At 36.0% G+C, this 16341-nt stretch overlaps 1 protein-coding gene across 3 annotated transcripts in view; it reads left to right on the top strand.

Annotated features, from left to right (window-relative positions):
• The first annotated feature begins 1831 nt into the window (after positions 1-1831).
• The window catches only part of DNAJC24 (DnaJ heat shock protein family (Hsp40) member C24), a 67343-nt gene continuing 52833 nt past the window's right edge, over positions 1832-16341 (top strand). For all 3 annotated transcript variants that reach the window (XM_023230309.2, XM_023230310.2, XM_023230311.1), the window contains exons 1-2: positions 1832-1926; positions 2727-2870. In XM_023230309.2, the coding sequence (XP_023086077.1) occupies positions 2760-2870 (111 nt within the window). In that variant the 5' untranslated portion in view covers positions 1832-1926; positions 2727-2759. The remainder of the gene's footprint in view (positions 1927-2726; positions 2871-16341) is intronic.

Raw genomic sequence — 16341 nt, 5'->3', positions numbered from 1 at the left:
ATTTAAGAAACAGAACAGCTAAATGGAAAGTGTACATTTTGTCTGATTCCTAGTCAAGCAAACCAACCAGAAAAAGACATTTTCAATTAACCGTGAAAATGTAAATAAGGTCTAGATATTATGTGACAGTCCAATAATGACATTATGGAGATAAAAGAAAAAGTTGGTACATTTTAGGGATGCAAACTAAAGTATGTAGAGATGAAGTGAAAAAATATTTGGCATTGCTGGGAAAAAAACTATTTCTTACTTTCCAAACCCCAATAAATAAATGAGGTAACACAATAACCTAATACAGTAGTAAATCGAAATAAAATGCTTTTGCTGTAAAAAACAAAAAACCTGGAGTACCAGAGCATATCTACCTATACAAGGAAGAATCAACAGTAGAGAGAGGGGAGTTTGAGGGCTAGAGATGTTCAAGGTGGCATCATTCTGACAGTGCTGTTTAGCAAAGCATTCACGACACTACTTAATTCCATTGCTTTAGGTATTTCCATAAGGCCACACAAGAAAGTATGATGGAGCCAGGACTAAAACCAGATGCTCTTTGTGTCTGCCTTTAAACTTGACAAAATCCTGTGGAGAACCTAATCTATACTTTCATCTTTAGATTTTTAAACTTGCTTGTTTCATTCAGTTATTCTTTATAGCTCATAACATCATTAAATAATTGATCATATTAGATTATTTTATTTATTCTGCTTAAGTTTATCTTGACTGCTTCTCAAACTCAGATTGGTAGAAGAAGGATTAAAAAAAAGGAAAGTAAAATCTAAACAGTAACAACAAAACCATGTAAACATCTCTAAGTGAAATTTATGTCATGTTGGCCAAAAATAAGATGTAGTTTTCATCGCCAGGTGCAGTGCTGGGAAGAGGTGTTAATGTAAAGTAAGCAGCACAAAGAAGTAATAAAAGGAAACACAGGAATCAGAAAGGGAGAAGAGAGGAGAGAAAAACACCACCAACACCACCAACAGCAACAGCAGCAAACCCCAACAGTGCCCATATGCAATGCCCCCTAACTGCTTCTAAGAAGAGCAGTTCATTCTGTTTTCTGTAAGCTTGAAAGATAGCATAGCTGCCCTGGGAATGTGTAGACTTGCTGAGTCCTTGTTCTGCTGCTACCCAACTGGCTGTTTGGCCTTGATCCTTGATTTCTTTCCTCATCTATAATACAGTGGAAATAATAGCACCTGCCTTACTTGTCTCACTGGGTTGAAATGAAAGCAAAGTGAAATAGCAAATGTGAAAGAATTTTGGAACGTTTTCATGTTGTAAGTTGGTTGCTAAGGTCTAAAAGAAATATTAATAATTACGTTGAATATCTTCTGCAGAAAAAAAATTAAACCGACCCCATCCCCCGCAAATCTAGCCCTACCTGGCACAGGTTTTGGTCCTTTTAATTTTCGAATGAGAACATTGTAAAGGAACTGTAGGGACGAGAGTAGCATCAGGTCTCCCCATCCTTCTCTTATCCTTGCCCCCGCACCCCTCTCTCACCCCCGAGTTCAAGCACCAAACGAAAAGATTGAGAGTAGCTCAGGGTACGGTAAACGAAGGAAGCTTTGAAGAAGGCGGGGAAAGCCTGGGAAGGCGAGGGGGGTGCTCGCTGAGGAGGAGGATAGAAACGACAGTTGCGTGGCCGGGACAAGAGAGACTCAGAACGAAGCCAAAAGCGCCTTTCTTCACAGTTCGGGAACTTACTGGTAGTAAACGCCACTCCATAGAAGCCGTGACTGGTTACCATAGCGACCGCTCCGGGGTGGGCGGAGCGTCGCTGCTGAGCTGTGCCACCGCCACAACTGCTCGACTAGAAACGCGGACACGTCGGCGCAGTGACTTCCGGCGGAAGAAGAAGCCGGTCCCGAGTTCTGGCCGACAGTAGGCAAGGAGTGGGCGGCAGCGCAAATGTGAAGTTAGGTAGGTCTGATGTACTGTAAAGCGTGGAGAGGGTGCCCTCCAATAGCTGGGTGGGTAAAGCCGACTGTGAATGGAGAAGATTCCCGAGTTCCTGGCTGTTTCGTTAAGTGTATATAGCTGTGGGAAGAGGTTGCCTGATTTCTGGGGCTCCTGGTAGGGTCTCTTCTGGAGCGTGGAAGACTGGCGCATCCTTGCGTAGTGAGTTTCACTCTGTCTTTGCAAGGTCTCTGCGCCTCTCCAATAACAGGGGACTCTTGTTCTCTACCTGCTGGTGCTGATGTTATTTCGCATATCATGCTCTCCAGGCAATCTGGAGGAAAAGCAAACGAGAAACATTCAGAAGGAATGCCCCCAAATTTATTTTAATTCTTTGGTGTTCTGTTTTGCTTTTTTTTTAATTCGTTCATTTTGTAAATATTCATTAAGTTCCTCCAGCGTGTTTAGTGAGTGCTTACTTGTGTGCCAGTTTTTTCATAAGATTAGCAGAAATACCTTCTTAAAGGTTCATACACCACCCAGTTCATTATAAAATTCTTTTTTTAAATGCTGTTGTATATTTATTAATTAAGGTATAAACATATATCGTGAAACACCTAACACATTTTCCATACTTGTCGGTACACTTGTACGTGGAATTCTTGGGGCATTTTAAATAAAAATATATGCTTCTTTTTTTCTCAGGTTTGCATTATAATCATGATTTACTCGACTAAATATTAAAGAACTTACAAAAGTAGTACTTACTTTTTTCTTAGATACATGGCAAACCGTAATGAATTGTCATTAATATTTCTATTCAGCTAATCTGAGAAGGCCCACTTCTGGTTCCATGGATGATGGCTGCTGAGCAGATGCCCGAAAAGGATTGGTACAGCATCCTAGGGGCAGACCCATCTGCAAGTATGTCAGACCTAAAAGAAAAATATCAAAAACTCATATTAATGGTGAGTCTTTTCTTTCAGATTTTAAATCATGAGGGGAAAAAATTAATTTTTATATGAAAGCACAAATTTAGGTTTCCAAAAAATAGGATACCAGTGGCAGGAATCCAGGTATTAATTTGATTTAATTGAACGTTTCAGTAATATTGCAGAAAAACTTGATTTGAGGTGGAAAGCCTGGTTAGGAGCAGGAGATCTGAGTCAGGCTGCTTGAGTTAGAATCTTGAGTCCATCTCTAGCTGAGAATTTGGACAAGTTACTTTTTCTTATATGTGCCAAGGGAGGACTAAATGAAATAATCCATGTGAAATATTTGTAAGTGTTACATAATAAGCAACAGTAGCCACTAGCCACATGTGGCTGTTGAGCACTTGAAATGTGGCTAGCCTGACTTGAGATGGACTGTAAGGGTAAAATTTACATTGGATTTTAAAGACAGTATTTTAAAAGAGTTAAAATAATTTAACAGATTTATGTTGATTATGTTGATTAAAGTTCACTGGTTTTATTTTTCCTCTACGGTGTCCATCTGCTGATAAACTTCTTAAAAGAATTCTTGATCTCTTATCTAATTTTCATATCTAGCATTTCTACTGGCTCTTTTTTTAAAGTTTCCATCTCTTTCTCATCTTTTTATACGTGTTGTCCACTGTTTCTACTATATCCTATAATAAACTTATCACAGTTAAATTCCCTGTCTGATAATTCTTTGTAATTAATCAAACAGTTTTTATGTGGATTATTTGTTGAAATGATAATATTTTGGATTACTGGCTATTTTGTGGTTTATATGCATAATATGCATGCATGTATTTGCACATATCCAAGTTTGTTTCTCTTGCATTTTACTTTTTTAACATTGCATATGTAGCCTGCATTTATACTTACATTATATTTCTATTGGGTAATGCTGATTTAGACCATTTATACACTAATTATCAGTTGACTTTTCGTTGTTGTTGTTGCCCAGGCTGGGGTGCAATGGCGTGATCTCAGCTCACTGAAACCTCCGCCTCCCAGGTTCAAACGATTCTCCTGTCTCAGCCTCCCAAGTAGCTGGGATTAAGGCAATTTTTGTATTTTTAGTAGAGACAGGGTTTCATCATATTGGTCAGGCTGGTCTCAAACACCTGACCTCGAGTGATCCTCCTGCCTCGGCCTCCCAAAGTCGTGGGATTAAAGGCACGAACCACCACACCCGGCTGACTCATTTTTTAAAAAATGAATTGTAGTATTTGTAAACATATTTTTCTGAACTTTTATATTCATTTTTTCAATCTGTATTGTGATGCTTCTTAAGGCAGTGTCTGTAATTCTATACTGAAGTCCAGTTAACTCAGTTTATAAAGAGTAAAGAACTGTTATTTATATAGAATTTGTTGTCTCTTCAGTTTAGACCAGTTACATCAATGTTGTTTTGCCAAAACTATTAATGTTCATTGTGAGAGACAGTAGCTGTTTTTCATCATTAGGATTGTACTAATATTCTTACTTTAGGAAGTATGTCGGACTAAATGACCTTAAGGTACTTTTTGCCTCAGAATTTTTAAAATTTCTGTCAGCAGAATCAAGTAGACTTTATTGAAAAATATTCTAGTATTAAACTATCCTTGTACCTCACTCAGTTAATTGGGAGATGAGGCTGGAAAAGTAGACTGAATCATGCTGGTTCTTGTAGGCCATGTTGTCCTTTAATTGGCCAATGAGAAGCAGTCTTGTAGTATCTGTCAAACAGCAAAGTGGATAAACCATTTTACGTATGTGCTGACAATGTGTCAGAGAGTTCTGGTTGCTCTTCATCTTTGCCAGTATTTGATGTTATTGGTCTCTTTCATTTTGGCTGTTGGAGTTTTCGCAATTTTGCCACTATTGACATTTGGGCAGGATAATTCTTTGTTATTTCGGCTGTCCTGTGCTTTGTAAGATGTGTGGCAGGATCCTAGATGCCAGTAACAACCAAAAATGCTGCCTGCCTATCAAAATTGCCACATCCCATGAGAATCACTGTACTACTCTACGGTGTCTGTAGTCATACCCCATTGTGGGGTTGTTGCCTTTTAAAAATTTCTCTGATGACTGATGATGTTGAGCCCTTTTTAATGTGATAATTGGCCATTTGTATAATTTTCTTTTATGAAGTGTTTTTTTTTTAATTAAATATATTCTTGATTCTGTGTATATATGGTATATATTTTCTCCTAGTCTGTGATTTACCTGGTCATTTTCTTCATGGTATCTTTTTGATGCAGAGTTTTTTGTTTTGGCAAAATATAATTTATCAAATGTGTGTTTTTATAGTTAATACTTCCCATCTTCTCTAAGGTTATGAGAATGTTCTTCGATGTTTTCTTCTAGAAGTGGTCATTTGCTTTTACCTTTAGACTTATTTCTGTGTATGGCGTAAGATGTGAGGTCATGTTTTTATTTTTCCTCAGTATAGATACTCAGTTGTTCCAGCATCATTTGTTGAAAACTTTTTTTCTCCATTGGACTATGTTGGCAGTATGAGTCTATTACTGGACTCTATTCTGTTTTATATGTTTATCCATTTACTAATACCTCCATCTTGATTATTGTAGATTTATAGTCAGTCTCAAAGTCATTGTAAAGTTAGTCTAATACTCTCCTTTTCAAATTTATTTTGGTTATTCTAGTTTGCTTATATTTCCAGAGAAATTTTAGAATCAGCTTGTAAATGTCTTCCAAAAAAATCTTGCTTGAGTTTTAAACTGGGATTGCAATAATATATATCCACTTTGGTAGAATGGGCATCTTAATAATATTGAGTCTTTGAATCCATACTTAAGACATCTTTCATTTCTCTCATCAGTGTTTTATAATTTTCAGTGTAGAGGTCTTACATATCTTTTTGAATTTCTTTCTAGTTATTTGTTTTTGGTTCCATTGTAAATGATATTTTAAAAAATATTTCATTTTTCAGCTGTCGATTGATAGTATATAAAATTATAGCTTATTGTTATATACTGGTCTTTTATCCTACAATCTAAGTAAATTTGCTTTTTAATTTTAATAGCTATTTTTGTCAATTTCTTAGAATTTTCTGCCAACGCAATTATGTCATTTGCAAATAACGAGAGTTTTAATTCCGTTTTAGCAGTCTGTATGTCTTTTATTTCCTTTTCTTGCCTTAATGCACTAGCTGGTTGCTTCTATTGAATGTTGCTTCTATTAAAATGTTGCTTCTATTATAATGCTTCTATTGAAGTGTTAAGAGCAGATATCCTTGCCTTGTTCTTGATTTTAGGAGGAAAACCTTCAATATTTTACCAGTAAGTATACTGTTAACTGTCTGTTTTTAAAGATGCCCTTTATCAGCTTGGGGAAATTCTTCCAATTAATACTTTGCTAAGAGTTTTTCTGATAAGTAGGTATTTAAATTTGTTAGATCTTTTTTTTTGCGTTTACTGAATTTTGCATTTATTGATCATTTATTGATTTTTCTCATTTAATTTGTTAATGTGGTGAATCACGTAGATTTTTCTTAAGTTAAGCCCACTTCTCATTCCTAGGATGAACAAACTTCACCTATCATGAAGCATTATTATATTTATACATGGAGGGATTCTAGTTGCTATTATTTTGTCATGGATTTTTATGTTTAATTTCATGCTGTATATTTGTCTGTAATATTCTTTTCTCATAATATTTATGTCTAAATTTATTATCATGGTTATGCTAGCCTCATAAAATGAATTGTGATTTCTGGCTTTATAGTAAGGAAGAGAGGTGGAGGTCTAACCATTTTTTTAGTCTTGTCCAGTTTTTCTCTTGTTTAATTTTGCCCCTCAACTCCACTCTCAAAGGTACTTGATGCCTTCCATTCCTCAATTTTCCTGCCTCTGTGTGAATGAACTCACTTCTTTTTCTCTTTCACTTTAGACTTAGGTTTCAGTTTTTGCAGGTACACTGAATTTGTTATTTATTGATGAATTTTCTATCTCTCCAAATTTTGGTATCTTTCACCTGTTTTTTTCTCTTCTCTCCTGTTCTTTCACCTGTTTTTTCTCTTCTCTCCTTTTTGTTCTTACACATTTATGCCTTTTTTTAAAGAAATTATTCCTTTGCTGTTACTATCAAGGAATTTTCAGTGGGAGGAAAGTGCGAGCCAGTTGCTGTGGCTCACACTTGTAATCCTAGCTACTCATGGGGCTGAAGCAGGAGGACTGCTTGAGCCCAGGAGTTCAAGGCTGCAGTGAGATATGATTGTGTCACTGCACTCCAGCCTGGGTGACAGAGCAAGACCCTATCTCTTATTAATTTGCCATTTAGTAGAAGCTCTGAACTATTTTCTTTTCCCTTTGGAGGCCAGATACCCGTCTGTGGCAATATGCCTTTGCATTTGCACTCTGCCCATCCACTGCCTCACCTGATTCTCACTCATTGTTTCAAGATGATCTTAGTTGTAATCGTGCCTTCACAGCTCCCTGCCATGTCCGTAGTACATTTCATGGTATTTCTCTAGGACAGGGGAGGTGTAGCTCTTAGATAAGGAGAATGAGAGTAGGTAGACTGTAATAAAAGGCTGAAATTTTTTCTGCTGCTTTTCTTTTAGAAGATGAGAGAGACTTGTACATGTTTACACTGTATGGGAAGTAGCCACGGAAAAGCTTGGGATTGAAGTTACAGGAGAGTTTGAATAATTAACAAAAGCAGAAAGGGATGGGATCTCAATCATAGGTAGAAGGATTAGCTTTAGGTAAGAGACAGGACGGACCTGTCTTCGTTGTTACAGGAAAGAAGGAAGGAAGAAAAGATGGTTGCAATAGCCGGTTTGTTTGTAGGTTTGGTAGCAGAAAGTTGATGAGCTCTCATTTGGTACCTTCTTTTTATTCTCTGTGAAGTAGAAGACAAAGTTATCTGTTAAGAAGGGCGAGAGATGAAGTGAAGCAGCAAATTACAAGAGAGAGAATTTCAACTAGCATTATTCGGGGAAGGCTTCTTGTTGATAGCTATGTGTACTAGGGGAGCAAGAAGTCTCAGCTAACAACCTGGCAGCAGGCAACAAGAAACAATACATCTGATATGATTTGGCCGTGTCCCCACCCAAATCTCATCTTGAATTGTAGCTCCCATAGTTCCCATGTGTTGTGGGAGGGACCTAGTGGGAGATAATTGAATCATGGGGTGGAGGGGTTCCCCCATATTGTTCTCCTCATGGTAGTGAGTAAGTCTCACAAGATCTGATGGTTTTATAAGGGGTTTCCCCTTTCACTTGGCTCTCATTCTCTCTTGCCTGCCGCCGTGTAAGACATGCTTTTTGCCTTCTGCCATTATTGTGAGGCCTCCCCAGCCATGTGGGAACTGTGAATCCATTAAACTTCTTTTTCTTTATAAATTGCTCCGTCCCGGGTATATCTTTATCTGCAGTGTGAAAATGGATTAATACACCGTCTCATAGCATTTTGCCCTTCTTTTGCCTAGGTTGATGTATCAGTGGTCCTTATATTACAGTTTAGCACAATAATTTATAATCATAATTATGGCCATGAGTTATGTTCGTTTAATTCTGTTTAAGAAGGCAAGGAAGTATAGAGTAGTAAGTGTATAATTAGTAGCACATGTATTGTACTTAGCAGTTTACACATACTTTTACATCTGGTTTTATCTTCAGTAAGGTAGGCTTTGTTACCCCTATATTTGTACTTGAGAACATGAAGGCTTAGTTACAGTTAAGTGGTTTGTCAGAAACAGAATTAGTAAGGGTTATGATCTAGGCTTGATCATGTATCCTCTGACTCTAGATTCTCTCCCATTATATCACACTTCTCATAATTGCCATCTAAAAGGGTTTACTGTTGTTTAAAGGCATAATTTTTATTTTTTCTGGATTTCCATGGACCTCATTTATGCACAGTTAATTAAGTATTATGGAAGGTCAGACATAATTACTACTTTCTTGTAATTTTGAAAGGCTCTGGTTTTTTATGGCTTGTGAAGTGAAGTTTATTTTTCTTAGTCTTTTTGCATAAGTTTAGACTTTCTAATAGATTTAAGGAAAAATTATAAGAGAAAATCGTATTATTTATAATGTTTATCAGATTTTTAAAAACAAAGACAGGCTTTTAAAATTCATTTTCTTGTTTCCCAATTAGAATGATCACAAAATGTTAGTCTGTGTTTTTCAACAGTGTCACAAAGCAGTTGGAGAATAAAATTACTTTCGACTAACAGCATTTTGTATCTCATTTTTTAAAAAGTCACATGTATTACATGTACTTTTCTAAGTTCAGAAGACTTTGAATTTAGCACCTCCTACACAATTAGTTGTTTGGATAAAATATTGCTAAATCGTAGGCTGCTAAGTTTACAATACATGTTGATTTAATAAATACTGTTTCCTTATTTCAATTTTTTGTCGATGTAATGCTTACTCAGGGTCCTGATTCTGAAAAAGTTCTTACTGAGATATTTTAGAATACTTTAAAGATATATATATATATACACACACACGTAAAGTGCAGAATTAACTTTAAAGATGTTATTCACATACCATACATATTATATATTGTAGACATACATATTATGTATGTATATGTATGCTGTGTAATAATTTACAATATAAATTTACAATATAAAAAAAGTGATTGAACCAACATTTTTCAACATTGTTTTATTAATAGGGACTTTACTTATTAGTAAATCAATTGTGAATTGATTTTTAAATTTTTTTTTAGTTTTCTATTAAAAACAATTTGAATGGTACTCCATTGCTTTGAAATGATCTAGGGTCCAGAATTATTAGTTATGTTATTCCTATATTTTTTGCAGTTATGCTTGTGAAAATTGCTGTTTACTTAAGAGAAAGCTTCATCTCAAAAGCTTTGTCAAATTGAGAACTGGGGGTCTTTTCCCATTGATGCTGATAATATTACAGGATACTTTTCAATTGGAAAAGAGTTATTGTGTTGGAAAATTATATGCTTCTGTTATATGTTCTATAATCTTAAAGAAAATCCATGTAATTTGAATCAGGAGTGTGCAGTATAGTCTTGTTCTTAATGTTGGAAGGGTGTAAAATACCACTTAATACTTAAGTGGGCATTCAGAGGGTCTCATTTGATTACAAATGGTTGTATATAGATTACCTTTAAGCTAGTTATGTAATCCACTTTAATGTCTTGAAAAAGAAATTAGAAAGGGTTCCTGTACTATAGTCAGAAGAAAATTATCACATTGGAAAAGAAGAGAGTTAAGGACAATTCTTTAAGTAGGTCTTTTGAGTACATTACAAAGCAAAAGTGATCTTGATTACAGGAAAGGTACTTAGGCATTAAGAGAAATTTTGTGAAAAAACATCTAGGAGTATGCTAAGTAAAAATCAGGAAGATATGACTTGTCTTGTAGTCCACATTATAATTTCTGTTACCATGGTTAACTGTTTAGCTGTCATCTAGGTATTATTAACATATAGAATGCACGATATGTAACAATAAATAGTTATGTCATAGAGAGACTCTATTGTAAACAATTCTTTTTGATGATAAAAGTGGTAGGAATAGCATTTTAAATGAATAATAACTTTAGCTAACATGTGGCACTGAATTTCAGATACTCTTGTAATCACTTCATGTGAATTAACTCATTTAACTCTGCAAAGTGCAATATCATTATTATTCCTAATATATAGATGGGTAAACCAAGGTTCAGAGATTAAGTAATATACTGAGAAGTAGCAAGAAATTATGACTTTACATATACTTTGAAAACTGTATTAAAAAAAAGCAGGCAGTCAGTTACCTTTCCAGTGTTTTTTTTAAATATTTCTACCGCATTAATGCAGCAATAATAGATTATATCTTTAGAGAAAAGGTAGTATTTATGTTAAAGATACAGACTAGTGAAAATTTAAGCATGAACTCTAGAGGGAGGGAAGGAAATTACACTAGAAACTTGGTGAAAAGTTTGAAAGGTGGCAGTGTGGTGTTGTGGAAACCTGAGTTCTTACCATGCCTGATTATTAGTTAATGACATTTACTTCCCCAATTCCTGAGGAATGTAAAAATATGTTAAGAATTCATTTTCTTTTAGCTTACCCATTTCCACTAAAATTGTGCTAGGACAACTAAGGTGTGTCTTAACATACATAAACTCCATGGGCCTGAGTTTCTTCATCTGTAAAAATGAGATGCTTATACTACATTACTCTCTAAAGCCAGCTCTGGTATTTGTTCATTTTTTTCTTTCTCTTATTATATTTTCATTTGTCTTCTAGCTCAGGGATCCCCAATCCCCAGACTGCGAACCAGTACTGGTCTGTGGCCAGTTAGGAACCAGGCCATGCAGCAGGCGGTGAGGAGCCAGTGTGCGAGCATTACCACCTGAGTTCTGCGTCCTGTCAGATCCGCCGAGGCATTAGGTTCTCGTAGGAGCACAAACCCTATTGTGAACTGTGCATGTAAGGGATGTAGGCTGCACATTCCTTGTGAGAATCTAATTAATGCCTGATGATCTGACGTGGAACATTTTTGTTCTGAAACCATATTCCCTACACCCCCATCCATGGAAAAATTGTTTTCCACACAATTGGTCCCTGGTGCCAAAAAGGTTGAGGACCACTGCTCTCACTGACCCACCAAGTCTGAGAATTTTTTTCTTAATTTAACATACTGTAAGTGACTTTTGGCAACCCAAGATTGGTTTGTTGACTCATAGCGCTTGCAATTTAAACAGAACAATTAATTGAGACTGCAGTGGTAATGTGTGTCTCATTTGCCATGTTTTTAAGATGAAAAATATCCCCTTTATGGCTTGTTTAAAATGTCATCATTGATAATGCTTTTAAGTTGGAAAATCTGAGTATAAATGCTTCACAGTTTCCTTTTACAGAGAGTGAAAGAAAGAAATTTTTGTTTTTCTTTTGAGACAGGCTTACCCTGTCGTCCAGGCTGGAGTGCAGTGGTACGATCTAGTCTCACTGCAACCTCCGCCTCCCCGGTTCAAGCGATTCTCCTGCCTCAGCCTCCCAAGTAGTTGGGATTACAGGTGCCGCTACCACACCCAGCTAGTTTTTTTTATTTTTTTGTATTTTTAGTAGAGATGAGGTTTCACCGTGTTAGTCAGGCTGGTCTTGAACTCCTGACCTCAGGTGATCCACCCGCCTCAGCCTCCCAAAATGCTAGGATTACAGGCATGAGCCACTGTGCCAGGCTGAAAGAAATCTTAAAATAACTTTATAATTATCTTCTGACTTACCTAGCTGATAGGAAATATATGAAGGATGATTTAGGGCATTATTGTATTTATCACATAGTCTAGCTTAAAAGAATTATAGTGTTTCAGAGACTCTGAAATAATCTAGCTAAAAGAATCATAGAACGTCAAAAACTAAAGAAAGATTGCGGATATGGAAGATGAGCACAGAAAAGTAGAACAAAGACACATACTAAATATTCAAAATCGAGTAACATGCAACGAACTTACAGACCCAAAATCATTTCTAACCAGTAATATTAAGCAAAAATTAACATGAGAAAAGTGAAAGTTTTGTTTTAAAATATATTTACATTTAGAATTTCCTTATGATTTGGTATATATTATTTTCAGTTACTCCAAAATACAAAGACAGGAAAACATCTTTATCCAGTCATTTCTAAAGGGATTAATATCCCACTTTCATTAAAGTTTTGGAGTTCTAGAAACTGGAGTGATAGTTGTTTTACTTTTTCTTTTCTTTTTTTTTTAAATAACTCGAACTTTATTATGTTTCTTATTAGGATGTATTTCTTTTAGGCATTTAAAAATAAACTATTGAGGTATAATTTATATACAATAAAGTGTACCTATTTTAGTACATTTCAGTGAGTCTTGACTACATATATGTGTATAATCAACACCATATCAAGATATAGAACATTTTCATCGCAAAAAGTTCCTTTATGCTTCTCATTCTTCCCTGGGCAACCATGGGTCTGCTTTCTGTTGCTATAGATTTCTTGAGGCATTATTTTAGGCTCTAAAAACATCTTAATGTTTTATTTGGCCTTTTAAGGAACCAAATTAGTAAAGATTTTTAAAGAGAAATTAATTTATCCCTTCACCCACTCCCGAAGAGTAAATCTTATTATAGCACGTTGCATAGTATACTTTCAACCAAAATGTTTTATAAGAAGTCTGATTAGTGCATTTGGGTATGTTACATGGGTGTTGTGTGGATTTTATATGATTAAAAGTAGTAACTATTACTTGTAAGCTATACATAAAACCATACCTCTTGAGACATGAAACATCGTTAAAATTTGACTTCAAGTAAATCATAAATTTTTAGCTCATGAATCCCCTTTTACTGGTTAAGGTTATTTGTGTTTTGACTGATTTTTCCCTTATTTTCAAATTCACATGTTCTTAATAATTATAATTTTTATTACATATGTGTGCTTGAATTGTTTTCTGTGTCACAAATACAATTACTGTTGTTGTGCCCATGTTATCTACAATTAAAGATCAAATGGATTCTTAAACTCAGTAATGGAATATAAAGTCTCTTCTCATTCCATTAAGATTTTGAAATTGACTGTAAATTGAGCATTGTTATTGGTGCAGTATGTAGGATAAGTGTCTGGAAGAGACATATCTTTTTCCCTAAAGCAACTTAAACTAGCCATTCATTACTTTTTGGTTATCTCAAAATATATATATATATTTTTTGAGATGGAGTCTTGCTCTGTCGCCCAGGCTGGAGTACAGTGATGTTATCTCGGCTCATTGTAACCTCCGCCTTCCCAGTTCAAGAAATTCTCCTGCTTCAGCCAACCCCAGTAGCTGAGATTACAGGCACATGCCACCATGCCTGGCTAAGTTTTGTACTTTTTAGTAGAGACGGAGTTTCACCATGTTGGCCAGGCTGGTCTCGAACTCCTGACCTCAGATGATCCACCCGCCTCTGCCTCCCAAAGTGCTGGGATTACAGGCGTGAGCCACTATGCCCGGCTCTCAAAACATTTAAAAATACAAAATATAATTCTTACAATCCCTAAGGTAATCCAGAATTTTTTTTTTGAGAATTACACTTTTCAAATTAGTTAAATGTATATATTCAAGTCTGTTTATGAGGATTGAAACAATGTGAGGTTGTCTTCAGTAATTCATTCATCCATTCACTCAGCACGTGTTAGGGTTAGTATATACTGTTTTTCTAGGAACTGTTTCCAGGTGCTGTGGATATGGCAGAGTTTATTTTAAGTACTGGTATCTGATGTAATAAATGTTATGTACAGTATATAAATTCTAAAATGTGGTTTTATAGGGAGGCTATATAGATAGCACAGTAATTAAAAGTCATGGCTTTGAGCCTCACTTGTACCACTAATGATAATGTGTGACCTAGGAAGAATGACTTACCTCTCTTAGCCTCGGTTTCCTTGTTTGCAAAAATCAAGACAATAATACCTACCTCAAGGGTTTCATAAAGACTAGATGAAAAAATGAATATAAAGTATTTAGCCAGTGTCTTGCATGTGATGCCTTATTATAATTCATCATCAGTAGAAATTATGTACAAGATGCATTTAAAGAATCATGAAGGGCCATATAAAAATACAGAATGACATTATACTAATTTAACTATTATTGTCCATCAAAACATTTAAAAATGGGAAAATTATATTTTGGATGTGTGGTTTCATCTGTTTATTATTGTATATGTTATGCAATTATATGTACATATTGTTGTATACAGTTGTTTTGAGATGGGAAAAAGCCAAAGTGTTTTCCCTACTCTCACACACCACTCATTACAGTACTTCTGACTGTAGGATTTGTGCAAGGTTTTCTTCCCACATGCCAAGCAGTTCTCCAGTGGACACCAGTGGGGTGTCCTGTAATTCAGTTCTGACACTGTTTACCTGGAGTCAGTGTCAGGTCCATAAGGGTTAAGGATTCATTTCCGTAAGACTCCCCTCCACGTTAGGTGTCAGATGCAAGCCCCAGGTTATGATATGTGCCTCTGACTGACTGGCTGTAAATCTGGGTTCCCATGTTTCCTTCTTTAGGCTCAATTGATTTGCTAAAGCAGCTTACAGAACTTAGGGAAAATTTAACTTATGTTTACCTACTCATTACAAAGGATATTTTGAAGAATATAAATGAAGAGATCCATAGGGTGAGGTCTGCAGGGTTCCCCAATGCAGAAGCTGTGAATTTGGAGTGCATTCCCCTTGGGCACAGTGTTTTCTTGTTAACCCACCTGGAGGTCACTGAACTCCATCCATTTTAATGAAGGCTGTATTAGGTAAGCATACTTGATAAATCAGTGGCTACTGATTTACCTCTCCACTTCCTGGAGGTTGAGGGCTAGGGCTGAAAGTCCCAATCCTCCAGTCATGCTTTAGTCTTTCTGGTTTCCAGCCCCCATCCTGAAGCTGGCTAGGGGCCCCTAGCCACTAGTCATTTCATTAGCATACAAAAGATACTCTTCACTCCAGAGATACCAAGGGTTTTAGGAGCTGTTTGCCAGGAACCAGGGGCAGAGACCAAATACATATATTTCTCATATTACAATATTATAGTTTATATTCATGAAACTTCAGATACTATACTTCGTGGACAATTTAAAGATTTTCAAGAGTAGTTTTGATTACATGTAATTTTCACATTGACTTTGGATCTGGACACCTATGAAAACTGTTCTTCCTTTGTAAGTGTTCAGTTGCATGTTGGCAAATTAGTGCTATTACCAGTTATAGGAATTGGAAAGCAAGGTTGCACAGCAAGTTTTGCTTGTAGTTTATGGAAAAGAAATGCCCCCTGGTTGCTGTATTGTGAGGAAAGAAGGGCAAGGGCTAGTATATGCTGTAAGTGTGGGAACCACACCTGATGCAGCCTTTCATCCTAATGCATCTCCTCTGCACAGCTAGGTGTGGGACTCAGTTTCAGCTTTTTTTGTTTCTATTCTAATAATCTGTCCTTTCTTCAGTCAGTCCCTCTATGATATATGTAATTATCTTAAGACAAATAGGGCTATCAAAACAAAAGTTCATTTCCAGAGTAATTTCTAGAATAGGCAAAATACTCTCAGGGCAAAAACACCTTCAGCTCTTTATCTTTTATTGTTTTTCCTTCAGTTTTGACCTTACTATCTTATCAACTCTTTGATGCTTTTACAATATTTTATAATATATTTCATCTTCATTTTGTAGTTCTCAATGAAAAGAATAGACTAGCGCTACCCTTATTGTAAATAAGAAGCCCTCTTCTCATTTCTTCCTATTCAGTGGAGGAAGTCTACCACCCATTAAGGCACAACTCAAAGAACTTCTTCTTGAACTAATCCTTGTAGTTACTCAGAAAGTCTCCCCACTTCTTAGGTGTTCCATTGATATGTCATAACTCTGTTATTCTACTGTCCATATCCTATCTTTACTCCAATTGCTTACGCCTGTGGCTGCCTCTCAACTGGAAGTGAAGTTCTTGGCAGCAGGGATCCTGTCTCAGTTACTTTTGTATCCTTGGTAGCACC

This window comes from Piliocolobus tephrosceles, chromosome 13 (assembly GCF_002776525.5).
Source record: "Piliocolobus tephrosceles isolate RC106 chromosome 13, ASM277652v3, whole genome shotgun sequence".
Taxonomy (NCBI): domain Eukaryota; kingdom Metazoa; phylum Chordata; class Mammalia; order Primates; family Cercopithecidae; genus Piliocolobus; species Piliocolobus tephrosceles.
This window is presented reverse-complemented; position numbering and strand designations above follow the sequence as displayed.